General features: G+C 50.6%; 1 protein-coding gene across 2 annotated transcripts in view; it reads left to right on the forward strand.

Annotated features, from left to right (window-relative positions):
- Cdhr3 (cadherin related family member 3) overlaps positions 1-25257 on the forward strand; it is a 55020-nt gene extending 29763 nt beyond the window's left edge. For both annotated transcript variants that reach the window (XM_013152491.3, XM_003469848.5), the window contains exons 8-19: positions 1306-1495; positions 6782-6953; positions 8105-8207; positions 9067-9165; positions 10679-10905; positions 13333-13504; positions 15519-15769; positions 16943-17124; positions 18978-18997; positions 20370-20401; positions 20740-20788; positions 22244-25257. In XM_013152491.3, the coding sequence (XP_013007945.1) occupies positions 1306-1495; positions 6782-6953; positions 8105-8207; positions 9067-9165; positions 10679-10905; positions 13333-13504; positions 15519-15769; positions 16943-17124; positions 18978-18997; positions 20370-20401; positions 20740-20788; positions 22244-22554 (1808 nt within the window). In that variant the 3' untranslated portion in view covers positions 22555-25257. The remainder of the gene's footprint in view (positions 1-1305; positions 1496-6781; positions 6954-8104; positions 8208-9066; positions 9166-10678; positions 10906-13332; positions 13505-15518; positions 15770-16942; positions 17125-18977; positions 18998-20369; positions 20402-20739; positions 20789-22243) is intronic.
- Positions 25258-27534: the final 2277 nt, after the last annotated feature.

The following is a 27534-nucleotide window of genomic DNA, read 5'->3' on the forward strand; positions in this document are numbered from 1 at the left end:
TCTCAGCTGATAGTTGTGAAGCAGAAATTCCAATCCAAGCCAGCTAATTCCAGAGCCTGGTCTCACAGCCACCACTAGACGGTCCCTCCTCCATAAATCCAGACCACATCACCCCAAAGGACTTCACTGGCCCAGGAGACTGTGTGGGGGCCAGCTGCAGACACCCTTAGAAGACCACGTGTTACCAGCCCCGTGGACCAGCGGGCAAAGGATTCCGCTCTCACTGGGGCCTGCAAGGACAGTCACTGTGAAAAGTGTAGCATGTGGTCACCGAGGGCCTCACTCCGTGGGGAAGGAGCACCCAGGGTTGAGAATTCCGTTCCTTGGGGTACTGCAAAATTGCACTTTTAATCTGTACACGTCTGGGGGGGGGATTTTTATTAAGATGCTGGTTACAAGTAACAGAGACTAAGGCAAACCAAACCAACTATGGGGAAAGACAGAAGGTAGGAATGTACATCAACTGGACACTGGGTGGATCACAGAAGGCGCTAGCTGATCAGCACACAGGCAGGGTGGACTTGGGCTGCGACAGCGAGCTCAGCCTCTGGAGTTCCGGCTTCACCTGTGGCTGTCCTGCTAACGGGACTGACCCCAGCAGGAGTCTCCAACAAGACACCCCCGTCTGTGGGCCAGGCTGGGGTCAGCCATCTACCACTTCTGTGACCCATGGCTGGGGCTGTGGACAGAGGCCTGACTTAGAGACTAGGGGGAAACATTCTAGGAGGATCAGGCCAGCTGCTCCATTAAGTTCCTAGCACCAGACACTGACATGAGTTTTATTTTTTAAATGTACGTTGTCACAGTCACTTTCCTCCATCACTGAAATGCAATACTTAACAACCACAAAAAAAAAAAAAATACTTAACAACCACAACTTAAAGGAGATGTTTACTTTGGCTAAAGTTCATAGAAGTTTCAGCCCATAGTCTGGTGGCCCAGGGCACAGCAGAGGGGGATGGCGGAGGACAGGTGCTCACCTCATGGTGCTCAGGAAGCAGAGAGTCAAGGGAGGAGCCAGGGAGGCTGACACAGGCGTCCAGGCCTTGCTCACAGTGACCTGGCGTTGCAGACCGGACTCCCCCTTAACAGCAGGTCAGCAGAAGCTGCCATAACCAGTCATTCCCAACGGTGCTGCCAAGAGGCTTTAGGGAACAACTAGGTGTAAACCATACCACAGGTGCAGAGAGGATGTTCTCTGTGCGAGCCAATCCTTCTCCTAGAATGGCCTTTTCCAATTTTCTCCAGTGCCTTTATTGATTCATTTATCTTCAAATCGCCATGTTCTAACCTCTGCTTTCTTAGTGACTGGCACAATCCTAGTGGCCCGGAGGATAGACCGAGATGCCGGTGAATTAAGACAGAATCCCACCATCTCTCTGGAAGTTCTCGTGAGGGACAGACCCTCCGGGGGCCAGGAAAACCGTATCCAGATAACCTTCATTGTGGAGGATGTCAATGACAACCCAGCCACCTGCAGTCAGCTCACCTTCAGGTATGCACATCTGCCAAAAGTGCTGGCATCTTCCCTCTAGGAGGGCACTCAGCCCTCTGGCTTTCCTGGCACAGTTCAGGAGGAACGGAAGAATTATGGGCATTTGGGGGAATGGCACACAGCAATAAGTAGCTTGGAACTGTCCGATTCAGTCCACAGGTTTTCTTTTCATCCTGCTTTTTCTTCCCTCACTTTCATTTCCTTTCCTCTTCTCTGCTTTCTAACTCTGCTGAGAGTTATTTTTTATTTTACTCTGTTGGTGAAAAGTACCGCAGGGACTTGTTAGACCCTCTCTGGGCTGTGCCTTTTCCTTATTTATTGCTACCTGTGGCAAGATGGTGCTGTTCATTAGCGGTTAGAATAGATGCTCGAGATTCAGGCTTTGCCAGGAACTAGGATCTCCCAGAGAAATGTACCACCAGGAATATGAATAAAACAAACCAAGTATTTACGCAAAGCAAAACAAAGCATCTAATTCACTGTACACAACTTAATTGCATAAAAACAAAAGGGAAAGAGGCAGATACAAGTGGCATATGAGTTATTTTGTGTATTTTAACTTGCTGTCTGTCTTACAACCTACCCACAGTTATTTTAAAACAAAGGCCCCTGTGACTCTGGGTTAATATGCCTTCTTGGCAGCAGTATTGACTTTCTGCTATTTCATCAAAAAGCCACAAAATCAGTGAATCTCTGAGTGAGTTTCATCTTTGCGGTTTCCACACCAGCCAGTTTATTTCTTGGGAGTCTGAAGAGGGCTGCTCTGTGGAAGTGGCATCTCAGAAATGATGCTCCCAGAAAGAGGGTCCCGCATCTGCAGCCAGCCTGAAGCCAGAACAGGTCTGTGCCTCAGACGTCCCCGTGGGGAAAGTTTTATCTCTGACTGGTTTTGCAAGTTTGCACTAGGTGCCTTTGGATACAGAGCTAAGACATCCATAGCACAGCCGTGCAAAAGACAAAGGGTGCCAGAAAAAAGATAGTCTGGGGTAAGCAATAGAAGTAGAAATCCCTTTATTATGCTTATCAGTGTCTTCAGTGAGTGGTCTCCAGTGGATGTGCCCTCAAAGAGCTGGAGAAGCAGCGCCTTGGGTCTGATATCAGAACAGCTGCATGAGGTGTTGGACACCTCCCACATCTGCTGGTTTCTCCCCACCCTCCCACACTACCCTCTGGACCAGGAGGCAGGTCCCAGCTGGCTTCCTTGCCATACAGAGCTTCTGTTGGTCACTGAGGAGCCCTGGCAGCGGGGAGTGTCTTGGTTACTTTCTCTCATTGCTGGGACAAAATACCCAACACCCAGACTTAAGGCAGGAAAGATTTATTTAGCTCACAGTTTGTGGAGGTTTCAGCCCACAGTCAGCAGGCTCCTGGGCAGGGTGGCATGGCACTGGGGCAACACTTCAGGGCAGCAGCCAGCAAAAGCAGCCAGAGCAAAAAGGTGGAAACAAGCCTCTTCTCCTCCTTTATATCGTAAGCAGACTCTTCCCTTCCCAGGGCGGGTGTAACACTCACACCACCTCAGTGCCCTCCTCTTTGACAGGCGGAGGATATTTACAAAGTAAGAACCCTGGCTCCCTGCTGAGTCTCTTAGTTTAACGTCTAAACTTCTCAAGTTGATGCAGCATATCAACCATAACAGGAAGGGTTGAGGTCAGGGTCCTTATTACCTGGCTTTAGGGCTCGGTTCTGATAAGGTAGCACCTGCACATAGCCGGCCTGGGTCTGGGGATGATAACATCCTCTGTTTGAGATTTCCATGTCCCCTGTGTGTACCTTGGTAATAATCCTTTTTCTAATCCTCCTAAAATTATCCTAATTTGCCATCTGCTTCCTGCCGAGACCCTGATGAACTCAGTCACAGCCAGACCGTGGGTGTGACAGGCTTCTCTCCTGACCTGAGCATTCCTACACCTCAGTCTCTCTGAGCTGAGCAGGGATGGTTGCCATGGGGAGCCAGAACTGTTACTTCCACACCACTGCACTTAAACCGAATTCACCTTCTGTTAACAAAAGCCCGGGCCGGAGGGCTGGAGGGGAGACGTTTTGCAGAGTCACACTTACTCTTTCCTTAAACATCTAAGTCTGTGGCAGCCCTCTGGGGTGGTCCTAGTGCATCCTGGGAAATTCGTCTTTGGGCCTGGGCCCTCCTAGGCCCTCCTGCTCCTCCCTGGTGCCCTGCCTCTCTGGGGGAGGAGGACACGGGAGTGAGAACTCTGGGCATCTGGTACCTCCTGTCTGCTCCTCCTTCAGGGCTGGTCTGCTCAGGGCACGCCTGGCTTCCTGTGGCCAGGTCCCCAGAGATGACCAGGGCACTTGGCAGGACGCTCCAGCCCGCTGGTGACATCACATCCAAATGTCCTGCTGGCCAGGCCACTTCCTGCTCCTGCTCCTGCCCTTCCTGCTCCTGATCTTTCCTCCGAATGCACCCCGAAGGCCAACACTGAGTCGGTGCTGGACTAACCCTGTACACAACCACAGCTGCTTCTACACAAGGTCACGCCTGCCCTCTGTCCTCCGGGCTTTGCCAAGGAAGGTGACCCCAGCTGTCCCAGCACAGCAAGTGTGCCCCAAAGAGCAGATCTTCCTGCAGAGCTGTCTGTGGCCCCTAGTTCCTGTGGCCCTGGACAGGTGGGGCTGAGAAGCTGCCCCCGCTTCTACTCCTCACCCGCTCTCCATCCTTCTGTGACAAAGCCAGCACCCATGTGGGACGGAAAGAGCGCTGCCCCCGGCCTCTCTAACCCTGTGCCCTAGCGGGCGTGCAGTGCGTCCCATCTGGTGGCCCAGGGAGGCGGCGGGGGAGGGGAGGGCGGCCTGGAGGCGGCGGGCGCCCCCTGCTGTCTCCGCGGGCACTGCAGGCTCCGGCCCTCAGCCCGGAGGTCCGCGGCGTCCCAGGCAGGTGATGAACAAGCGCAGGGTCCCGGCCAGGCGTCAAAGGTGCGCAGACAGCCGGCCCCAGGTTGTGAACTGCCTGGCCTTCTGCTGAAAGCGCTCTGCAGGAAGCGCTTTGCAAGCTGTCCCTGAGCAGGGGCGGGAAGCACAAGGACGCCGCGTGTGGCTGGCGCGACCTCCTTTGCAGGCAGGGACCCCGGTCAGTGGCTCCAAAGCCACGATGGAGCCAGGAGGCCTGCATTTAGGAAAAAAAGACCTAGTGTCAGGAAGAGGGAAAGAACGTGCTGAAAGCATGTGTAGGAGGCTCGTCAGGAGTTCAACGCCAGCATAAAATACAGAAGACAATTAAAAAACAAAAGCAAAGGCAAAACCAAAAGTTACCAGCACTAGGAAAAAGGTAGCTGCCAGCTCAGAGAGGTCAAGCACAGAGGCCTTTGTTGCAGCACCTGAAATGTCTGGCTTCAGGCTCTGGGGTTCTTTGCCATCTCCTGGCTTCCACAGAGTTGTCATCAAGGCTCACATGGCCAGATGTCACGCTGGGGTCTGGGAGTTCACTGATGGAGCCTGCAGTTCACAGCAGAGGTCCACATCTGGAGGCGTTCACTCCCTCGGTCAGCTGTGAAACCACTCTGAACCACCTTCCTGCCCCTGGAAAATGAGGGCAACAGCACAGACCTCTTGGAGATGCAGGAATTGGAGTGTTTTTCAGGTGCTTGGTAGGAGACAGCTTGCAGTGTTTCATATGCTGCACCTATTTTATTTTAACCCCTCCACCCATACTGTAAAACCCGGCCTGAATCCCTGCCTGTCTCTATGGCATCCCCAAACAACGAGACCTTCCTGCCCTTCCCAGCGAGAGCTGCTTCTCTTCTGCTCGAATCTGGGCTTGACCATGGGAGTTGCTTTGGCCACTGGAACACCCCCAACACAACCCAGCGGAGGCTTGCTAAGTGCTTGTGCTTTGGGACTTGATGTCTCTTGCTACTGTGGACCCCTGAGGTGTCCACATGAAAGCCTGGACCAGCCTCCTGGGGGAGGAGAGACAACACGAAGAGAAGCACAGACCAACCGCCTGCCCACCGCCAGCCACGGGAATGTGGCCAGCCTAGACCTCGGGCTGTGGGCAAGCTGCCAGGGACCGCAGAGCCCAGCCGGGTCCAGCTAGAACCAAGAGAACTGCTGGAAACCCCTAGCACTGTGAGAAAAAGTGACCGCTTCCTGCTGGAAGCCGCCAAGTTTGGGGCTGTGTGCTGAGTAGCAAAAGCTAACATTGTTCCTGTCCGTCTAATGGACGGAGGGACAGAAAACTAGAGACACGAAAAAGGTCCTGAATGAATTGAAGTCTGTAACATTAGTCTTCCTCGCAGTCCCCTGGGGGCAGCTTTCCTCTTGTGTCAGAACAGAACCTCCACGTTCAAATGTTGATAAATCTCTTTGCTTGAATGACACCATGGTACTGGGTGGGCCTTCTGTGACACTGAAGCCAAGGGACACACGCCAAGGAATTCCCAACTTTCAAAGCATGGAGGATGAAGGCACAGGGGTGCAAGGGTTTTCTCTATCCAGTCTTTATACTCCTGCAGGCAGAGCCTAGAATTTCTATTTCTCTTACACTCTTCTTTGTATTTGTGTTCTCTGTGCCATCATTCATTCATTCTACAAATGTTTAGTTAGTGCTAAGAGCAAAACAAACATCCCTGTCCATGTGGTGGGAAACAGACAATGGCCAGGATAAAAGTAGGCACAGCACATAGGGTGTTGCACAGGGGTGAGTGCTAAGAATTAAAAATAAAAAGTGGTTTGGAGGGCACAGCAGGCGGGGATCACTGACATTTAGATGGTGTGGCCTCAGTGGGAAGGTGGCGTTTGATTACAGATAAATGAAAGTGGAAGGGGAAAGGCACCAGTCAGCTTTGTGAAATGATAGTAAATACCTGAGACAACCAACTTACAAAGAGAAAAGGTTTATTTTGGCTCTTGGTTTTGGTGGGTCCAGTCCATGGCTGGTGGGTTCCATTGCTTTGGCCTTGGCTGAGGTCCCACAATCCTCTTCAAGGGCACAACCCAGATCCCTCTCATAAAGTTCCACTGCCTCCCAAGCAGTACCACTCTGGCGACAAAGTTGTGGGGGACATTCAGTACCCAACCAGTGGGGAGCCTTGTAGGTGGAGTGGGAAGGGGCACCCAGGTAACGGAGGGAGCGATAGCAGCCTGCACAGGAGGAGTCTGGGGGAGAGGAGGGCAGAGTCCTGCGGGTCCTGTGTACGAGTCAGGACTTCAGGTGAAGTGAGAACTTAGGAGCAGAGAGGTGACCCAGGCCTGGGGCTGTCTAGTTGAGAAAAGGCGCTCAGTTGCTATTCATGAAGAGAAAATACTGAACTGTGTCTTCTCACCCAGCATTATGGTGCCGGAAAGCGCGGCCAACGGGACGTTGCTCCTGGACCTAAGCAAGTTCTGCTTTGATAGCGACAGCAAAGCCCCAAACAACGCATTCAACTTCACCACGCCATCTGGAGTGGGGAGCAGCCGCAGATTTTTACAGGATCCAGCTGGCTCTGGGAAAATCGTGGTCAGTTTACGGTCATTGCATCATTAAAAGGGCATCAGGGAAGCTGGTCCAACAGGCATAGTGCTTTTGCTGCCCCACAGAGAGAGATTTCCAAGGTAGCCCCTCTCCGAGCCACAGTAACTCACAGGCTTAATAGCGAGCCTGTGCTCCTTTTGATCTTTATTTTACCCAGGTTCCGGGACATTTGTGATGCATAGCTGGGCTCGGGGAGCTCAGGTCTGGATTCCTCCCCGGGCAGCGCAGTTTGTGTGCCCACTTAGTGTGCCCTCTGCACTCAAGTGCTTTGTTTATTTGAGTGCTGGTTCCTCAAACGAGGTGTGAGGGAGAAGCAGGGCTGGGGTCCTCAGTGTCCTAACAGATCCTGCACCACAGAACCGGTGGAGACCCACAGGGAACAGGACAAGGAGACGCAAAGAGCATGGAGGGGGTGGAGAAAGGTGGCCCCAGCCAGCCCTGGGAAACCTTTATTTATGGGACCCCTCTGGAAGGCAGTGGGGAAAGAAAGGGAGAGGGGAGGGACAGGGGCAAATAGGTGGCGTTTTCGGGGTGTCAACGGGCGAGGAGGAGGACAAACAGCCTGCACCTCTCCTTCCACCCCACTGCCTCCTCTGCCTCCCAGCCCGGCCCCTCCTCAGTCTCCAAGAGTCTCGCTGATGTAAGTCATTTCTGTGTTTTTCTGTTTAGGAACTGAGCCTCTGTTTACTATAGAAAAAGGCAGCAAACACAGAAAAGCATCGTTTCTGTGATAGCCACAGTTGCAATCCTGCTGTATTCTCCCCCTTATCTTTTAGCTATGTGTGCATTCTATACATGCATGCATACATAGGTTAAATAATGAAAACATCCCTGATTAGAAGGTTCAGTATCATGCTTTTCTTCAGCTGATCTGAAGTCCTGAACCTGTGCTTGTGGTGCAAAAGTGCGAGCTAAGCATCTTTGTGCGTAGACTCTCTTTCCCGGTCAATTCCTTAGAGTAAATTCTCCAGGAATGCACAAAGGTAGGTTTACAATTTTTTTTAAAGCTTCTGAAATCATAGGAGAACGGTTTCCAGAAGGATTGTGCCAATTTAAGGATCTGCCAGCGGAGTATGAAAATGTCACTGTATAGGACTGTTTATTCTGTGTAATCTAGTTCCTCTGTTTTAATCTAGTTGACTGGCGATCTAGACTGTGAGAATCCAAGCAATCTAGCTGCGGGTAATCGGTACACGCTGATAATCCAGGTGCAGGACGTTGCTCCTCCTTATTACAAAAGCAAGTATCATTTTCACTTATTTCCCAGCTCTGTTCCTTGAGCATCAATGATGAAACTGCACAGGCATTTCTAGGATTCATGCTTTCCCATCTCCTAGCAGGGCTCTAAGAAGGGTCCCCCTCTTTCTTTGCTGAATTGCAACACTGAAGACCCTTGAAAGGGTCTCTCTACCTCAGTCCTGTTCCTTCTTAATGCATCTCTCCTGTTTCTGCCAGCGATTTTTCTAGGAAATGCAAACACCAGCAGGTCACTGCCTTGCGTGTGTCCTGTGTAAGTGCAAACTTACAAGTGTAAGTGCAAACTCTGGCTCAGCACACAAAGACTTCCAGCGCGTGGCTGCTGTTCCCTCCCTAGACACCTTCCAAGCTCCCTTTTTTCCAACTGGACCAAACCATTTTCAGTTGCCCTGATTGAATGATGCAGTGTTATGCCTCCCTCCTAGAGCATGCCTAGAACATCCCCTCAAGCCACACTGCACACTCCTCTCTTATTTATTTCTTTAACTCTATCCTTGTCAGGCTCAGCTAATGCTCCCACCTTAGGCATCCTGTGGTCAGGAACAAGCTGTGTCCCGGAGCCTACACTCAGATGGTGCTTTTAAAACCTTTAATACGCGTGCCTGTCATCCTAGCTATTTGAGAGGCTGAGGCAGGAGGACTGCATATTTGAGCTCAGCGTCAGAAGCTTAGTGAAGCTGCGTCTCAAAGCTAAAAAGATTTTTAAAGACCTGGAGATGTAGCTCAGTGGTAGAGCACTTGCCTAGCCCCTAGGTTCCACTCCTAGTACTGAAAAACAAAAAGTTGAATGAACTAATGAACAATGATTGTAATTTAAGTCTGTTCCCATTTCCATTTTTAGACAACATCCACATTTCTATCTTGACAAGCCCAGTAAATGAGTTTCCTCTTGTCTTCGGGAGGCCCTCCTACGTGTTTGATGTGTCAGAGTTAAGACCGGGTAAGTTATGAGGTCCAGACCGAGCGCTCCCAGATGGCCTCTGCCAGATGTCTGCTGGGAAGGCAAAGCTCCTTCCAGAGGCCCTGCTGGTGCAGTGCAGAGGTCACAGCTGATTCCTGTTGGTGCCTCTCGCATTCTTTTAAAAATTGTGCTTGCTGGTGTAGACCCTTAGGTTTTATTTTTTATGATTAAGTTTGTTGGTATAATTTATATATGCATAACGATCCATTCATCATAGGGAATTTGTACCTGTAAATGGTATATCCTACTTCTTTTTTTAAACTTGGATTTTAAAAACTGTTGATTAAATTGCATTTCTCTGAAACTCCCCGTTGTTTCTTGTCTTTTTGCCTAATGCCACTAATCCTCCTTTCTGTGATCTTTCTCTTGATCTCTACTGTGATTTTTAATCAGCTCACTCAGCAAAGTGAAATTTAAAAACTTCTCATTTCTCTGTTTCCTTCATTGAAAAATAAAATACATTTGTCTCTCCCGTCCCCACATTCCTTGGAGGCCTATTTTTCCTGCCCTTTGTAGCACTTTGGTCTCCGCAGTCTCCTCCCTCAGTAAGGAAAGACATCCAACTCCGAGCCTCTTCAGCTTCCCCGTCTCAGCCTGCTGGAGCTCCCCAGGATAATGGAGCACACGACCTCTCCGCTGTCACAGGCTTCCCCACACCCTCGATCCTGAGGTCAGGGATACTTCCTCAGCATTTAAGAGCTAAATCAAACCCAAACCAAAACACTCTCTCAAAAATCATCTCCTCCCCCTTGATTCTCTATTTATGATGTTTCTTCTCCATTTCCTGACAATTAAGTTTTAAAACAAAGCACAAAAAGAGGGTGCAGAGAAAATACTTTTAATTTCTCACTGTACCAGCAAACAATACCTTACACAGTGAATATAACACTTCACCAGGAACAGGCCTTTCATGCTTTCACAGATCTTACAACAATTATTTTTGACACCTGCTCTGGGTCACGTGCGGTGCCGGGGCTGTAGTGTAATTTAGGGGTAAGAGCTTCTGTGAAGCAAGCAAGCTGGCACTCAAGTGGCTCCACCAACAGCATTTGTAAGATAAACAAATGGAAGAGCATTTAAAAACCTACACTCCGTAATCATCGGTGGCTAAGTTCTTTTAACAATTATTTATTGTTTTGTTTCGTTTACAAGAGCCATTCACGCTTGTTATAGGAAATGTTGAAAATTACTGGAGACTTTCAGGCAGCACCAGTGCCAAAAGATGCGTGTGTGGATGGATGTTCTTTGCTCTGTTGTTTATGGTGGCAAAATAATTGGCATCCTTGGAGTCTCTATGAAGGCAAGAACCATCCTTCACACCTGGCAGCGGTGTTTGGATACAGGGCCAGTTACCCAGTGGCTGCTCATTAGCATCATTTGAATGCAGTAGACCTGAAGATACCCAGTGCAGCAGGGTTTGAGCAGCCGGGAGACAGTGAGAACATCTCTTCCTCCCTGACCAGCACTGATCCCCGGTACTCTATTCTTCCAGCTAGAACCCGAGTTGGACAGGTGCAAGCAATGGACAAGGATTTCCCCCAGAGCAGCATCACGTACTCCATCGCCAGCGGAGGAGCCAGCCTCCAGTACCCCAGTGTATTTTGGATTAATCCCAAGACGGGAGAACTCCAGCTAGTAACTAAGGCAGACTATGAAACCACTCCCACCTATACTCTCAGAATTCGGGCCACCAATGGCGAGGACACGAGCTCAGTGACTGTGAGTGGGGCTGTTTGGTATATTCTCACTTACTTACCCAAGTGGTTGACTCAGGGTCTCCCTGGCACCCCAGGGTGTGGCTGCAGCCATGAGGAATTTTCACAGGGTGTAACTTTTGGATGTGATAAGAGACAAGTAGAGGTGTCCAGACATAAATATTCACACCTCTAGTTGAGCTCCAAGTTTGTGGATTACTGGGAGAAGGGCTGAGATTGATGGCTTGTCACTGGGATATATGCTGAACCCACAAAGTGACAAGATTCCTCCTGTGGCTCCTTAAATCTTACTTGGGCATCACAGTGAGCAATGATAAGAGACTCAGGGTGGAATATGGATGTGGTTGTGCTATGATTTATCTCCTCCCTACCCTATGCATACCACACCAGATGGGGTAGAGTCTTACGATGATGCTGTACTAGTTAGCTTTGTGTCACTGTCCAAAATACTCAGTGCAGGCTACTTACGATGACTCATGATTTGGGAGGTTCAGTCCATGGTTGGGGTGCTCTGTTTGGGGCCTGAGGAGAGGGTGGCACATCATGGCAGGAGTGTAAGTTTTAGTGAGTACTCACATCTGGATCCAAGAAATAGAGGGAGAAGCTGGGCCAGGTCCCACAGTCTCAGAGTGGGGGGACCTATCCTCAGTACCTGAGGATCTCCCACAGGTCTCACTTCATTCCCTACCCACGGTTCTGCATCTTAGATATTCTGTCCATGGTGACAGTGCTGCTGGCCCAACGCCACCCCTTGAGTAGCACATAGGGGTCACACTAGAACCTAATAGGTCCATGGAGGGGGTGGCTGGGATTATCTGAGAGCAGCATTGACAGTCATAAAGATCCAATGCTCCTTGTTCTTGCCCCATGATAAAGTGAAAGGCGACTGGACTCAGCTAGCAGCAAGCAGCCATGTGTGACACAGACAATGACCAGTTCAGAGTCAAGAGCATGAGTCCATTTCTCAACTTTGATCCCAGTTTCCCGGCGGAGTCTGAGCAGGTTTATCTCTGTGTCCCTATTTCTGTACTTCTTAAGCTTAAGCTTCTGTATTTCTTTTCACCTGATGACCCAATGCCTGAATGGTCCAGCTCCTTCAGGGACTCACTTTGAATTAACAGGAGGACATTTGCAGTAATGTGTGAGGCTTGGCATTGCCAGCCAGGCAGAGTGGGAGATAATTGCAGTGTTTGTTAGACTGGGGGGTTATATGAGAAAAATGAATGGACTCCACTTTGGGAGCTAACTAGAGCGAACATTTCAATTTATTCTCAGCTTAGAAATAGCTGAAATCCCCAAATTTCAAAAGTAGAACGACTACGACTCAAAATTCATAAGCTTTTTAAAAGGGCGATGAACTAAATGATCACATAAATCCCTTGCAGGGCTGCCGTTCTGTGAATCGGAGCTGGCAGGCATCCCAGTCCACGAGCCAATCCACCAGGCGGAAAAGGCAGCAAGAAAGCACAGGCTGGCCCTGCTTGGGGCGGGTCAGCCCTCAGGCTCAGCGCGGCGCTAATAGCCTGGGTTGCAGATGAGATCCCAGCTTAACCACACTTGCTCGTTCTGGCCTAGAGCTCCTTGGCTCTGCTGCATGTTAGAGTCAGCTGGGGCGCATGAAAACCTGCCCAGAGCCCCACCCTCTGGGGATGCCAATTCATTTGGTCTGAAGTGAGCCCAAGAAAGTGCATTTGAGCCAGGCGTGGTGGCTCATGCCTGTAATCGCAGCACTAGGGAGGCTGAGGCAGGAGGATAGTTGCAAGTTCAAGACCAGCCTAGGCTACAAAGTGAGCTCAAAGCCAGCCTGCATTGCACAGCGAGACCCTGTCTCAAAAAGACCAAAAAAAAAAAAAAAAAAAAAAAAAAAGTGCATTTGAGAACCACTGCTGTGTTTGCCAAGGTTAGACACTGAATTTCAGGTCACAAGTGGCAGTGAACAAGGAGATACACAGGGTCTCCGTAAACCCAAAGCCATTGCTGCAAAAGAGCTCAGCATTACTTTGGGGAGCTCCTGCATCCAGGTGCATGAGGTGTGAGAATGTTATATGTGCCACCTGCACACTCATGCAAGTGCACCAGGTAACAGCATGTTTGGAGGAAAGCAGAGCAGAATTGAAATGCCGGCTCGGCCACTCCGCACCTGGATGGTGGCGATTCAATCGTATACTCTCTTGACGCCTCCCTTTTTTTGCCTGTAAAGTTGGCGTGGTCAGGTTCCCTCCGTCATGTGAGGCTAAATGAGCTGACCCATGTCAGGTGTGCAGCTGGGAACTGGCCCCAAGCTCGGCCAGCCTGTGGCTTCATTGCTGCCTTTTCCACCTGGTGGACTGGCTCCTGGACTGGGACGCCTGCCAGCTCCGATTCACAGGACTTGCCAGCACCCTGCCACTTTCAGCTCTGTTGCCAACAACGACCCTTGTTGCTGCGCTAGGTCACCGTGAACATCCTCGGGGAAAATGATGAAAAGCCAGTGTGCACCCCTGACTCTTACTTCCTGGCCATCCCAGTGGATCTGCAAGTTGGCACAAATATTCAGAATTTCAAGCTCACGTGCACTGACCTTGACTCCAGCCCCAGATCTTTTCGTTATACCATTGGCCCAGGTATGGTGCTTGGTGCTGTCTGGGGACTCTGGACTCCAAGAGGATGTCGGGGTCTGTGCTCACACGTGGACGTGGGTGTGGCGTGGGCTGGGAGTGGGAAGAGGGAGGAGCCGTGAAGAGTCAGAGGCCCTGTGTTTCCTGGTGTGCTCTGTGGCTTCCCTGCTCTCCCAGATCCTTGCATGGCTGCTCAAAGGTCCTGAGACGGATGAACCCTTTTGATGGTAGACTCCCCTTCCCAAATGCCCAGACTATCATGAGTCATAAGTGACATAAGTGTAATTAAAACGAAAGTTTTTTAGTCCAACTCCTTGGCCACCTCTTTTCCTGAAAGCATATCGTGGGGGTGGGGAAACCTAGGCATCTTGCTGGATAATAATAGATTAAACAGACAAAATGCATTTTGAAATGTGTTCTCAGCAATTCTCTTCTGCTCCATTCATTTTCTCTCTTTAAAAAACATACCACTGTGTGAAGGAAAAAAAGAACACACTTCCAGTGAAAATTAGACCGAAATAGCTCATCTAATGAAGTGCTGGGGCCAGAGATTTAAACCCAAACAAGCGAGCAATTCCATGTAAAAGAGTAAAATCCATCTCAGCCACCCGCTGAGCCTGGCAGAGCAGGAACTCAGCAGTAGGAAGCCTCTGAGCCAGCAGTGTTGCAAAACCCAGGAGCAGACGCTGCCTTGAGACCACACTTGCCGGAGATGGAAATAATCCATACTGAGAAGCCTTAGGCCTTTATGGAGCACTTTGCTGCTAAGGGAGGAAAAATTGCATCATCTCCTGCTCCATTTGCTGGTTTTCAGTCAGTAATGAGTCTGCAGACACTGGAGGAATGAGCAAGAGCCACGCTTGGCTGCAGCATCCCTGCCCCAGGCTCCCTGAGCAGAGAGCCGAGTGCCCCCAAAGAGCTTGTAGGATTTTCAGGGAAGACAGGGGTGAGTCCAGAAGGATGGGGTGCAGTCCTTGCAAAACCAGGAGGCAGCTTCTTTGGAGGACTCCAAGGACACCTATACCCAGTGTGACCAGCCAGCCAGTTGCCATGAAAAGCTCTGGTGACCCCAGCTGTGGTTGTGGCCTGCTCTGCTCTCCTGCTGCCCACTCACTGGTTTGCGTGTGTTATATTCAAGGTATGATCAAGAATACCATGAAGATTTAGTTTAAAAAAATCTATTACAGTGAAAGACATACAGCCATCATGCCTCAAACTCCTCCCCCTCACTTTGAACGCACGTACCCCGTGGTCTCGCCACTTTCTGGAGCCATTCTGGAAGGGCTCTGGAGTCTCTGAGTGTCCCACTGCACTGTCATGGCTTCCCCAGGGTCCTGGATGGGTTTTAAATGCTTACTTTTCATGGTCATTTTGACTTTGGGGAAGAGCCAGAATCATGGGTGCCCAATTCAGTCAATAAGGTGGGTAAGAACATACCAGAATGTTTTTACTGGACAGAAATTGCTATCAACATTTTGAGTTGATTCTGAACACTGAGTCAGCCATAAAAAGACACTTACAAAAAAAGACCTCCAGAACTGCTTCAGAAAGTGGCCAGAATGGTGGGACAAGTACATTCAAAGGGAATGGGATTATTTTGATGGGATTAATGGCAATGGATTTTTTACTGTAGACATTTTTAAAACTTTTTATTCAAACATTCATCTGTACTATTTAACCTTACCATGCACATTGTTACCAAATGCTGTAAATGCTGGGTGGCAAGCGAGCAGGGGCTACCCCAAGAGTGTGAACTTTCTCTTCCTGATGTTACCTAGCACAGGTGTGTTGTGGTCCCCTACTACTCCCCCTCATTTGCAGCCATACTGGTTGTAAGCAAGAATTTCATTGTACTAAGGAAGACATTAGAATAGCATGGACACTTGGCACATTGCTGGCCCGTCCTGGTCCATCAGAAACACGGTCTACACTCAGGAGCATTTGAGGAAAAGAGAAACTGCAGTTTTCTTCTGGACTTTTATTCAGTACGCTTTTTTCCCTCGTATCAAATCTCATTTAGGCAACATCAACAGTCACTTCGCCTTCTCTCCCAGCGCTGGCTCCAACGTTACACGCCTGCTGCTTGCTTCCCCCTTTGACTATGCTGGCGGCCTTGACAAGGTCTGGGACTACGAACTGCTCGTGTACATAACTGATGACAACTTGCTGTCCGGCAGGACGAAAGCTGGGGCTCTTGTTGAAACAGGAACAGTGACACTGAGTGTTAAGGTCATTCCCCTCCCAACCACCATCATCACCACAACTCCCGTGGTGAGTCCGTGGGGACCGGGAATCCCCAGACATAAGCCCTTGAAGGGTATACTATTGGGGCCCTTTGACCCCAGAGAAGTGGGGGTGGACTGAAAAGTGCTGGAGTATTTGGCTGGATTGGATTGGCCACTGAGGGGGTGGATAAAGCCCGGGGTAGACCCTGCACTCATAGAACCACTGACTTCCTGTTCTGCTTTCTCACAATGGCTATGCACGCAAGCCAGTGCCCGTGAGAGCAGGTAGCTGCCTGCCAGGTGCTCTTGACTTCTTTGTAAGAGGTGATCGGTATCCTGTTCCCTGTATTCACTTAATGCTACCTCGTGCTGGTTACTTTAGTGAACAAGCCAAAAATGATCACTGGTCTCATGGAGCACCTAGCATAGGTCAGAGGTTCTCCCAGTGTGGTCCCCAGAGCAGCAGCATCTCTTCCAGGTGCGGGCCCCTCCCCTTGTCCCCTTTCCTCCTCCTCTTAAAGTACACTCCAGTCAGCCCCTCTGTATTGGAGCATGAAAGGGAGATGACCGAGGAAGGTGGCCAGCTTCTGCCTCTGCATCTTCCTGACAGTGGGTGACACTTGTCTTGTGTGTCAAGGCAATATAGCCCCATGAGTGGAGTCACGTGACACACCCCTAAGGGCTTCCCATGTGGTGGGAGCCAGTAGACTCCCCTGAGCCAGGCACTGGGCTTACACCTTTCTTGGGCTTAGATTATGGCCCAGCTGTGACATCTTCAGTCCTGAAAACTCGGTAGCCTGCTTCTGATCTGTCTCCTACTCCAAGAAGCAGATGCCAAACTTGGGGTTCAGTTGTGATAAGCAGCCCACTCATCTGGCAGTGACAGCTGTGCTGAGTAAATGCAAAAATCCTACAAGGTGTTCATGGCCATGTTGTTTCGGGGAGAGACACGGCTCTGTGAGTCCCCGTGTTGTGCTGTGTGGTGTTTGAAAACCACAGTGGAGAAATGCTTTAGCTTTGGGGGAAGGGAAGAGACACAGGGGATAGAGCTGCTTTTTAGTTCTCTAATTTTTCTGAGCTCCATAAAATAAGGAGACAGGTAGTGGGCTGCGAACTAGGAGCACACAGAAACAAAGAGTGGAATAAACACTGGACACAAGGCAACGCTGACATCAAACATGCTGCCCCCTCTGCTCACTCCTGCTCTCTGTCACTCCAGCCCAGGGTCACCTACCAGATCCTCAGGGAAAATGTGTACTCGCCATCAGCGTGGTATGTGCCTTTTGTTGTCACTCTGGGCTCCATATTGCTCCTGGGCTTCCTGTTGTGTCTGATCGTCCTTTTGGCCAAAGCCATCTCCAGATGCTGCCCCTGCAAGACCAGGAAGAATGAGAAACCTCCGTGAGTCAGCAGCGGGCTGGGCCCTTTCCTCAGGGTCTCTCTCCTGGGCAGGGGGACCTGGCATGAAGGAGGGAAGAGGGGATGGGAGCCGAGGCATCCCAGCTGCCCTTGAGCCTCTTTCAAGGTCACTGGTAAGGACAGAGAAAACATTGCTTTGGGTTCCCTGGCAACCTATCCTGTTCTTGTTGGTGAAACCAGGCCATCAAGTTTTGAGTGACCTTCCCCTGTGTAAAAGCTTTGGAAGAGCCCTGTGGCACCAAGTGATAGGGCAGACTGTGCTCTGATTTGCAGGATGTTTTAGGAAGGGGTGGAATAGAAGAAAGCTCCAAAAAATCTGGTGAGGAAATTAAGCTTTTGGCTCCACTAACTCGGGTGGACTTCTGTGTGACTAAGCTGTCACTGTTCTTTCTCATGTGACCCCAGTCTCTTACCCTCGGGGGCTGTAGACACAGGCAGGTCTCCTCCTCTGGGCCTCTGTTAGGGACAACTGTGGAGTGGAGTGGACGGGACACCGGCTTGTCACAGACCTCCCAGAGCTGGTTTCTGGATTCTTAGTAGCTCTTAGAGTACAGAACCTCGACTTTGGAGTTAGGTAAGGCAAGGTTCAAATCCTGGCTCTGCCATCTTGTACCCACATGGCTTTGGGCCAGTGACAGCCTCTGTGAGCTTCAGTTTTCTTGTTGTAAATTAACCAATTGAACAAACGCCAAGGAAGCACTGTGCACCACTTCTGGGGCAGAGCGAATGCTGAAGACTTCATAGCCAGTATTTTTAATGTGATTGTATTCTTCTTCATTACTAAGACCCAGTGCATTTTGGATTCTAGATTCAAGTTTTGCCTTATGCCCCAATATCTTGGGGTATTCCATAGTCTGAGTTCTAGAATTTGTTAACGGCAAAAAGGAGTGAGAAGAAGCAGGTGCCTCTGAAAGGTATTTTAAAGATAAACTGTTAACTATTAAATCATTTGAAATCTGTGGATGAGAATAGTATGAAACTATAAGGCGTTAGCATAAAGACATACATTGCCCTTTGCCGTATTTATTGGGGAAGTTTGTTGCTATTGGCAACATTGACTTGAAGGTAAGAAATCCTTGAGCATCTGCTTAAATTAAAAAAGACATTTTTGTTTGGACTCTACTTACAAATTGACTTTAAAAAAAATGACTGATTCTCAGGAATGACATTTAAGCTTATAACGATGGTGGGGCCCTGTAATGGCTTTAGGGTAGGAGGAAGGAAGGAAAGAATCCAGCAGATACTGCAACTCCTGTGTAATTATGGCCAAGTGTTAAATATGCACCTTGAACCTGGTTGTTTTAAGTTGTGCTCTAAATACTGTTTTCAGCATAGTTGATTTCAAAAAGAAAAACACACTCGAAATTCAGACTCAGCCCTGGCCTTCCTAGCCATTGCTTGTATCACATGACAGTGGACATTTGTCAAATAGCAAAGAGTAAAGTCAGAGTCACAGAATTATAGAATCCAGGTTTGTCTTAGGAAGGGTCTTGGAGCCCAAATGTAGCACTTCTTGTTACAGGAGGCAAAAACAGGGCAGGAAGACCACCTGGCCTCTCACCGAGCTGCTGGTGCCCCGCCAGCTGCCCTCATGACAGGCACCAGAGTCCCTGTAGTTGAATTCAGCAGCCTCCAGAAGCTCCTTCCTTCAAGGGCATCAGAGACAGAGCCGCTCTGCTCAGGGCAGGGTGGCAGCCCAGCCTTCCTCTCTGCCCTCATCCTTGCCCCTATACCAACACAGACCCAGAATCCCAAGCAACAAACCCCGCAAGGCCTGTGTGCCAGTATGTAATACTCTCAAGCTAATTAACACTCAATCCTTTTTCCCCCTGCAGGGCAAAGAAAGGAGGTACCGGTATGTACAGCCCAGATTTCCTTCTCTGTTTGCTGTGCTCCGCTTGCTCTGTCCTGCTGTGTGTAACAGCCGTCAGCCTAATGAGGGTGTCATTGTGTCTGGTGGGTTTTCAGCCACATCGCTGTGGGAGGAGTGCATGGGGGCCAGGTGCTGATGCCCTCAGCCCTCTCAGATCTCCTGTCGTCTCACTGCTTTCTACCCAGGGTCATGCCCACCCATCAGCCCGACTGCAGCACCTAGGTTTGTGTCCCTTCTGCAGGGTGGGCAAGAAGAACTCTGCATGCGTTAAGACACAAGCATCTCCTCCTCGCTGCTGCTGTGTGTGGGGGTGGGGTGTGGTCCCTCCCAAGGATGGCTGATGCTGGCTGGGACCCCCGTGGCCTCTTTCCAAAGATCGAGCTCTACTTAGAGCTTTAGAAGAAACAAGGGATTGTAATGGATTGATCATTGCCATGAACCGTTGAAGTCTAACTAGTTAGGGAGGCGCTGGGCACCCCAGAGGAGCTGGGAGGGTGAAATCACTCAGAGAAATTGGCAACTAAGCCAGTTTCTCCCGAGAGTTCCAGGCTTGGTGAGGTGCGGGGATCCTGCCCCGGCCACCAAGTTGGTGTTGAAGCTGACACCATGCCAGAAAGATGAGTATCTTCTGGCATCTCTTCATCCATAGCAAGCACGTCCCCGACCTGGGTGAGACATGGCCTAAGCAAGGTTGGAGTGTATTGTAGTCACTGGTGACCATGTTGAGGAGATGATGTTAACAAATGACATTTTCAAACTCTCTCCAGTCCCAGGTACTTTGGAAAAAAAGGGTATAAGGAATGGATGCTTTTAAAAAAAGTTTAAAATGACTGTTTTACAAAGAAATACATCAACTCCACTTTTCCTTCTGATTTCTAAAACAAATCAAATGCTAGTTTCCCAAGCCTAGTAGTAATCATAAACTAGAAAAAAGTAAAACAAAATTTAAATGATTTGTGTATTGTGTGTACATGTGTATATGTGTGTGTTTGTGTATATTTTTTCCAACAAGATGGAAAACTGTCAACAAACATGTCTGCAGACAGAAAAATTCTTTGCCACGTCTGTTAGACTGAGTTCAAAGCTTGTTCAGGGGGTTCCATCGTGGGGGTAGAATTTTAAGGTCAGTTCAGCAACCGTGAAGCTTACCATGTTTCTGCTGGCTTGAGCCACAGGTGGTACATGCATGACTGTCCCCTTGGGTGGCTTGTATGACCCAAGGGGACTGTGCCACGCTGACTGGTGGGACAGGCACCTGTGTTCCGCAGGTGGTTCCAGGCCGCCTGACAGTGAGATGTAGGAATGAGGGCCCCATTATGAAGGTGTTAACTGCCTCCTGTGCTCTCCCCTGCAGACGTGCAGCATGTGAAGAAAGCAGCCGTAGTGGTGAGTGTGGCCAGGCCTGGGGGGTGGCAAGGTGTGCCCAAGGCAGGCCTGGCAGGGCATTTACCCTTCAGGGCTGAGCATGCATTGGTCCCTGGAACAGCATGCCAGGGACAGCTCCTGACAGAAGTCCTTTCCTCCTCTGAGCACATCTGCAATGCATTTGCACAAGTGTTGGGTTCCATAAATATCGGGTTGCCCCCAGCATGCAGCACAGTGTCCGTTGATTGAATGAATAAACGTGGAGAAGCTCTGAGTGGGAGCTGGGCTGCGAGGATGAGAGGCCTGGCCTGAGGCAGCAGCGCAGGGCCAGCCTGAGGCTGTCTCTTTCTTCTCCTTAGGAAGTGATCCAGCTGAATACCGTCTTTGATGGAGAAGCTGTGGACCCAGGTAACCCAGCGGCAAGGCTGCCCGTAAGAGTGCCTGTCGCTCCCTGGTTTGATTTCCTGTTCTGAGCTCAGTCTGTCCCTTTAGCTGCATTGCCCAGGGTACAGTACTGACCCTCAGAGGCAGCCTGGGATGGCTCTGGGCACAGATGGCAGTTGGTGCGGGTCCTAGGCGAGGCCTCGGTTAAAGGCTTGCACTCCGGGGCATGCGTCTTGCCTCCCTGCCCAATTCACCAACCCATTTAGGGAATTCCTGAATTCAAGATCCCACATAAATTTTTTCCTGCTCCTTGGAACTTCCTCTCTTACTCCATCCTTCCTGAACGCTCTAGTACCATCCTCTTGGTAGTGGAAGAAATGGCAAGTGTGGCTTCCTTTTTTTCCCCCCTAGATGGGTGCCAAGAATTCGTTCTTGGTTGGCAAGGCGCAGCTAAGTAAAGCTGGCCTCCAGAGTGCTCATCACCCCCACGAGATCAGCTCCAAATTTAGCTCCTTTACACACATCCCTCTGCTTACAAAGACTCAATTATAGACATGAATAAAGGGAAGGAAACCAAATTCAGGAGGCAAGTGCGCTGGCTCCCGGCCACGTGCCCAGGCGAACGCTTGAGTCCTCCTCGAAAGGAGGATGGCTCCTCTCCAGTGACAAGCTACTGCGGCTGAAATGAAATTCCCTCTGTTATTAGGCACTTGTTACCACAATGCACCCACATTAGCAGGAGGGCTGGTGAGCGGCTGCTTGAGAGGTGGGAGCCAGGAGCCGGGCCTGCCCGGAGCGCCACGGTCCGCAGCAAAAGCAGGAGGACTTTGTGGTTTTTGTTTGTTTGAGAAAATTAAACAAAAAGCAAAAACAAAAACAAAACAAACAAAAGAAATAAAGAAAGAGGAAAAAAGGGGGGAGAAATGAGCCAACTGGCCCAATGTGAGCAAACACGTCAATTAGTGTGTGTTGGCGCCATACACACAATGATGCTTACATCATTTCCAGTAGGACCATATTTGTATGTCTGTCTACAGACCTCTGCTCCCCTAACGTAAATAGCCAAACCTCTGCGTCCAGTCAATTCCTTTTTCTAGCAGGGATTCAGGGGCTTTTACAAACAAACAAAATAAACCAGAACGTCTTGGGTAAACCCATTCGAAGTTGATCGTAGTTTACCCGACACCCACGGGGAGCTCCGGGGTGACATGCACCCTCGTCTGGCCAGGGAGGTAGCTTTGAGACTGTCCCAAACCTTCCCATCGCAGAGGCCTGGCATGTGCCACCCAGCTGCACAGCCTGGGGGAGGGCAAGCTGGTGACAAGCATGTGCCACTCTAAGCCTGCTTTCTAGCTGAAATCTGCACCCTCTGGCATGTGTCCTTACTTGAGGATCAGAACAGAGCCAGGAAGAGGTGGGATGAGATACAATGACGTGAATTCCTGGGTTTATATGATTCTTGTCTTCCTCCCCTCCTAGTGACTGGGGAAACATATGAATTCAACACAAAAACTGGAGCCAGAAGGTGGAAAAAGTCAACAGCCCAGATGCCAGCAAGCAGAAAGCCCAGCGCCCAGGGACCCATAGCTGCCCCACGCAGAGTCGCAGCTGGTGAAGGACCGGGGCTGCCTGGCAGCACCAGCCAGGAAGGAGATGGGCCAAGGGGCCAAGAGCATACCCAGGGTGTGGGCCTGGGTGTCAGAAGCAAGGATGGCAAGCCGTGCACCCCAAAGCACAGAAACCCAGCCCCCACGAGCAGGGCACTCCCCAAGCCACATGCAGCGATGTGAACGGTGTGTAGTGCCAGGCCCAGCTCCAACCGCAGGAGTCCCTGCCTCCCCCTACACCTCACAGATGCTGTCAGCCATCAGGGCAAATGGGATGTTTCAGAACATTTTTAAAAACCAGAAAGGGCTTGGATCACACAGCTGCTGTCTTCTGCAATGACACAGGAGAACCGTGTCTTGAGGCTCAGGACCACCCGCGCTTCTGATCTACCCGGCCTGCTGGCTTTTGGACACTGGAATGCTTTGCTTCCCCTTCGTGTATTTCACCAGGAGGTTTAACACAGGGCTTTCTGACCCGCACACCTGGTTTCACCTGGGACTCCTGCCTTTACCTGAGCTCCCCCCAGCTTCGCTTATAAATACCTCTGTGAGCCACTTCAGGTCTTTCTCAGAAGCAGAGCATGAAAAGAGGAATGAATGACTAGTGATATGCTCGTCTGGGAATCAGAAGGCACAAGAGACACCCGCCTTTATTCTCTTCTTGTTGAGGTATAACTTACACTGACTAAAATGCACAGAGCTAAGGTACTTAACCAGATCCTATAGAGGCGTCTCCCTGAGGTGAGCAGCATTCTGATCTCTATTAGCATAGATTGCTTTTGTCATTTTTGAGCTTCAAATGAATGGAACCACACAGTGTTCACTTCTGTGTCTCTGAGCTGTGTCCCTGTGGCCCCATATAGCAGTGGCCCACTTTTCTTCATTGCTGTGTATGATGCTCCTGGAAGATTATATTGCAATTTATCCACTCACTTGGGTGCTATTTCAAGCTTTGTACAATTATGAGTTTTGGCACTACAAACCTTTTTGTACTTGTATTTTGGTGAACATAAATATTCATTGCTTCCAAGCATATACCTAGGAAGAAGATTGCTGCTTGCAATTGCTGTGCAACTCCAAGGATGCCAAGGTTGTGCATCCAGGTTTCACTCCAACAGCAAAGACTGAGAGTTCCATGTGCTCTGTGTCTTTGTCAACACTTAAGATTCTCAGTCCTTTAATTTTAGCCATCCTGGTTAAATAAGACTCCTAAAGTGAGATCTATTATTCTCAAAGCTGAAATAACACTATCCTTACAACTAGCTCCCCTTCTTCTTCCCACTCTGCCCCTGAAGGGCCCCCCCAGCATTCTGGGTGGAAACACACTGGAAAGTACTACCTGACCGTGCACCTCGGATTTCCCCCTGTTCACCTAAGCACTGAAAGCGAGAGTCAATGTTGTCCTAACAGAACAGGAAATGACAGTTCGCACTGTGTGTCTCAGCAGAGAGAGACAGAGAGACAGAGACAGACACACAGAGAGAGACAGAAAAGAGGGAGAGATAGGACAGACACAGAGAGACAGAGACAGAGAGAGAGAGAGCAAGTATCGGGTAAGAATCCCTGGAGCAGCACCCCTTCCCAGCAGGGGGTGAGTGAGGACCACCAGGGCCATGGTGCCTGGGGAGGAGCAGACTGGATGTTCCTGCCGACAGGGACTGGGACAGGGCACTTGCTTCTCCATTGTCTGCCTGCGCCAGCACAACAGTTGGGCAGATTTTTTGTTTGTTTTGTTTTATTTAAGACAAGCTCTTACTATGGAGCCCAGACTGGCCTCAGACTCTTGGCAATCCTCCTGCCTCAGCCTCCTGAGCATTGGGATTACAGGCATGCTCCACCAATGCCTGGAAGAAGCTTTTTTTGTTTTCTTTTTTAGTGTTGGGGACCGAACCCAGGGCCTAGCCCACGACAGGCACGTGCTCTATCACAGCACTATACCCTAGTCCCTTCATTAACCCCTGTTCATAAACAGGGGTGCTGGCTGGGGAATTCCCTCTAATGGGGCTGAAATTTAGCAAAAAGAAGGCTGAGCCATCTGTTTGTGGAGTGCAGTGGCTGGGGTCCCCCGACTAACATACCTTCCTTGGGTGCCTGCTTTGGTGTGAGGAGCAGGAGGCTGAGAATGCAGGAGGGTCTGAGTCGCTATTTAACACCACTAAGGAGGATTAGATGGAGCCCCAGACCGAGAAGGAACTGTGCTTGCTGGGTTGGAGTAGACTCCTGAAGGGCTTCCCGAAGGCCGACTCGCACGCAGAGCTCAGGTCCTCTCTGGTATCAGTGGGCAGAGCTGCTTGCCTTCCTGGCCCCAGGGGAGCTAGAAGGAACCTGGGACCTGGGGACAAGGGTGGTGGCAGCTGGAGGCTCGAGGTGAGATCTTCGTGGAGCCCTGTCCCTTTGCACAGCTGGCTGTGTGATGAGGAGGAATCCAGGAATCTGAAGTCCAGACAGAGACCACTTGGTTTCTAAATTTACCAGGACTGAAAAGGAAAAAAAGAGTTCTCTGAATGAGATGATTCAGCAGCCAGTGTGGCCTGGGGTTTCTCCTGTTTCCCACAAGGCTGGAAGCACAGGCGGGTGGGTGATAGCCTGTGTCCACCTTTCCCACCCTGATTCACTATCAGATCTGGGCAGGTGCATGCAGGGGTCTGGAGGGATGGAAATGCATGTTCAGGGCGGAGGCTGGAGTCTCCTGCGCTCAGGAGGGAGCAGAGCCTGCCCGCCGTGGAACGGAAGCACGAAGAGTTCACGGGTGGAGAACACGGGTGCTGCTTCTGCTCCTCTGAGCCCTCTCCCGCCTCTGTGGCTTCCCTGTTTGCCTTTTTATTTAGTGAGATTTGTGATGGCTGAGGAAATTAAGCACCAGCGTGAGTAAACACTGAGAGCGACCACCGCTGCCTCGTGGTGTGTCTCCTTTCCAGGGCAGCCTGCGTGGCCCAGCCTCCCATTCATTCAGCAGACGATGGTGGTGACTGCCGGGTGCCAGGGCTGGGGACCAAGGCACCAACGCCCAGTGCGTAGCACCTGCCATGTGGCCGGGTGGATTGATGGAGAGCTCCCCAGAGGAGTGTTTCCACGCCCGTCGCTTTCTTGGTTCCTCAAGTTTCTGTCTGAAAGATTAATTAACCTGAGCATGGAGTCTCACAACCATTTACTGTAAATACTTTAAAAGGTACCAGGGAGCCTTTATGGGGAGGCAGCTGAGATGGCCAGGTGGGTGATGGCCTCTGAGGGCAAGCCCACCAACCTGTGACCTCACCTCTAGACGACAGCCCTGAGCCAGGAGACTTCCATGGGAAGGGGTAGGGTCTGAGGTCTGGCAGACATTTAGTCTCAGGGAAGAAGCCAGCTGTGTGCTGGGGCAGCCTCAGATCACTGAGACCCTTCTGTGAGTTGTCCCTTGGACTGGGTTAAGATGCAGCTCCTGTTCTGTGAACTGAGAAGATTAAAGAGACAACCAAGAGGCAGCAGGCACAGGGCACACATCTATAATACCTGGCTTCCTAAGAGGCTGAGGCCTAAGGAAGATCATGAGTTCAAGGCTGGTCTGGGGAAATTTAGCAAGATTCTGCCAAAAAAAAGGAAGAGGAGGAGGAGGAGGAGGAGGAGGAGGAGGAGGAGGAGGAGCAGCAGCAGCAGCAGCAGCAGCAACAGCAGCAGGAGCAGGAGGAGGAGAAAGGCAAAGGAAAACCGGCCAGGCACTTTTCAAAAACTATGAGAGTGCTGGATGATGGAAATACAGGCTGAGGCAGCCTCTAAAAGTATAATGAAGGCCTGGAGGCTGAATGGGTTTCGGTGGTGCAGACAGAACTGAAGTGGAAGAGTTGTTCTGAGCCAAGGTTATGCACTGGGCTTCGGCCCATTTCCAGCTAATTCTGGTCTAGAGCAGTGTGGAGCGGCCTCCTGGGCACGTAGGAAGCACTCACGTTTGTTCATAGAACTGGATTGAATCGAGCAGTCTTATAGTTGGGTTCCTACCCAGATATAGTAGTCGCAACTTTTCGATCCAGTGCACCATAAATATTAGCTTAACCAATAAGAAATAGTCACTTGGGGCCTACTAAGTACCCAGCACTCTTCCAGGCTCTGAGAATCCAGCAGTAACAGTTCAGTGCTCTTCACCTTTACATTCTGGGAAGGAACAACAGACGATGGCTGGGCCATAAGGACAAACAGAGCTGAGACCTTAAGACGCAGCGCCCTGCCCAGGGGCCCCTGGGTGGTCTACAAGAACCAGCCGGAGAAGGGCTTACAACAAGATGGACCTACCGAGCCCAGATCGCCATCTCTAATAACAATCTAGGAAGCTCAGCAAGCCCAATTAGTCACTGACAACTTCCCTGCTTTCTGTCTCCAGTGTGCGACCAGTAGAGAAAACCAGATGCACCAATCGTGGAGGATGCCCCGCCCTCAGGGGAGCCCCGCCCCCAGGGGAGCCCCGCCTCCAGGGAGCCCCGCCTCCAGGGAGCCCCGCCTCCAGGGAGCCCCGCCTCCAGGGAGCCCCGCCTCCAGGGAGCCCCGCCTCCAGGGAGCCCCGCCTCCAGGGAGCCCCGCCTCCAGGGAGCCCCGCCTCCAGGGAGCCCCGCCTCCAGGGAGCCCCGCCTCCAGGGAGCCCCGCCTGGCAGCCTCTGTCAGGTACTCTTAAGAGTTCCCAGCTGGAGACTGCCCTCTAAGCCCAGTTGATGGTAGCTAACTGCTCTGAGATGGCAAGCTTAAGACCACTGTTGCTTTTGTCTTGTGGTTGATCTTTATTTCTACTGTGCTGACTGACAGTTTCAACGTATGAATGTGATATGAGAAATAACATCAATGGTGGTAAATTTCACCGGGAAAGCAAACAGGGTCAAGGGTCACAGATGTGAGATGGCCGTGTTTACGTGGGTAGTCCAGACAGCCCGCCGGTGAGGGGAGATTCAAGCAGTGAGAGTGCGTGGGAGCCCTGTGGTACCTGGGAAGAGCCTTCCGGATACAGAGTGCGAGGACCAGGGCCAGATGGGGCTGGTGAGGAACACGAGGACCAGGGGCCGACTTCAGAGAGGAGGGCGGGGGTCAGTGGGGTGGTCTGTGGTAGGGGGTACGGTGGAGCAGGTGGACTACAGCTGGTGTGTGGTGAGGGCTTTGTGCGTGGCCCAGACCCCACAGCCACTGTGAGGAGCACAGCTTTTA

This window comes from Cavia porcellus, unplaced genomic scaffold, assembly GCF_034190915.1.
Source record: "Cavia porcellus strain 051 isolate PalLab524CR breed Dunkin Hartley unplaced genomic scaffold, mCavPor4.1 scaffold_2, whole genome shotgun sequence".
Classification (NCBI taxonomy): domain Eukaryota; kingdom Metazoa; phylum Chordata; class Mammalia; order Rodentia; family Caviidae; genus Cavia; species Cavia porcellus.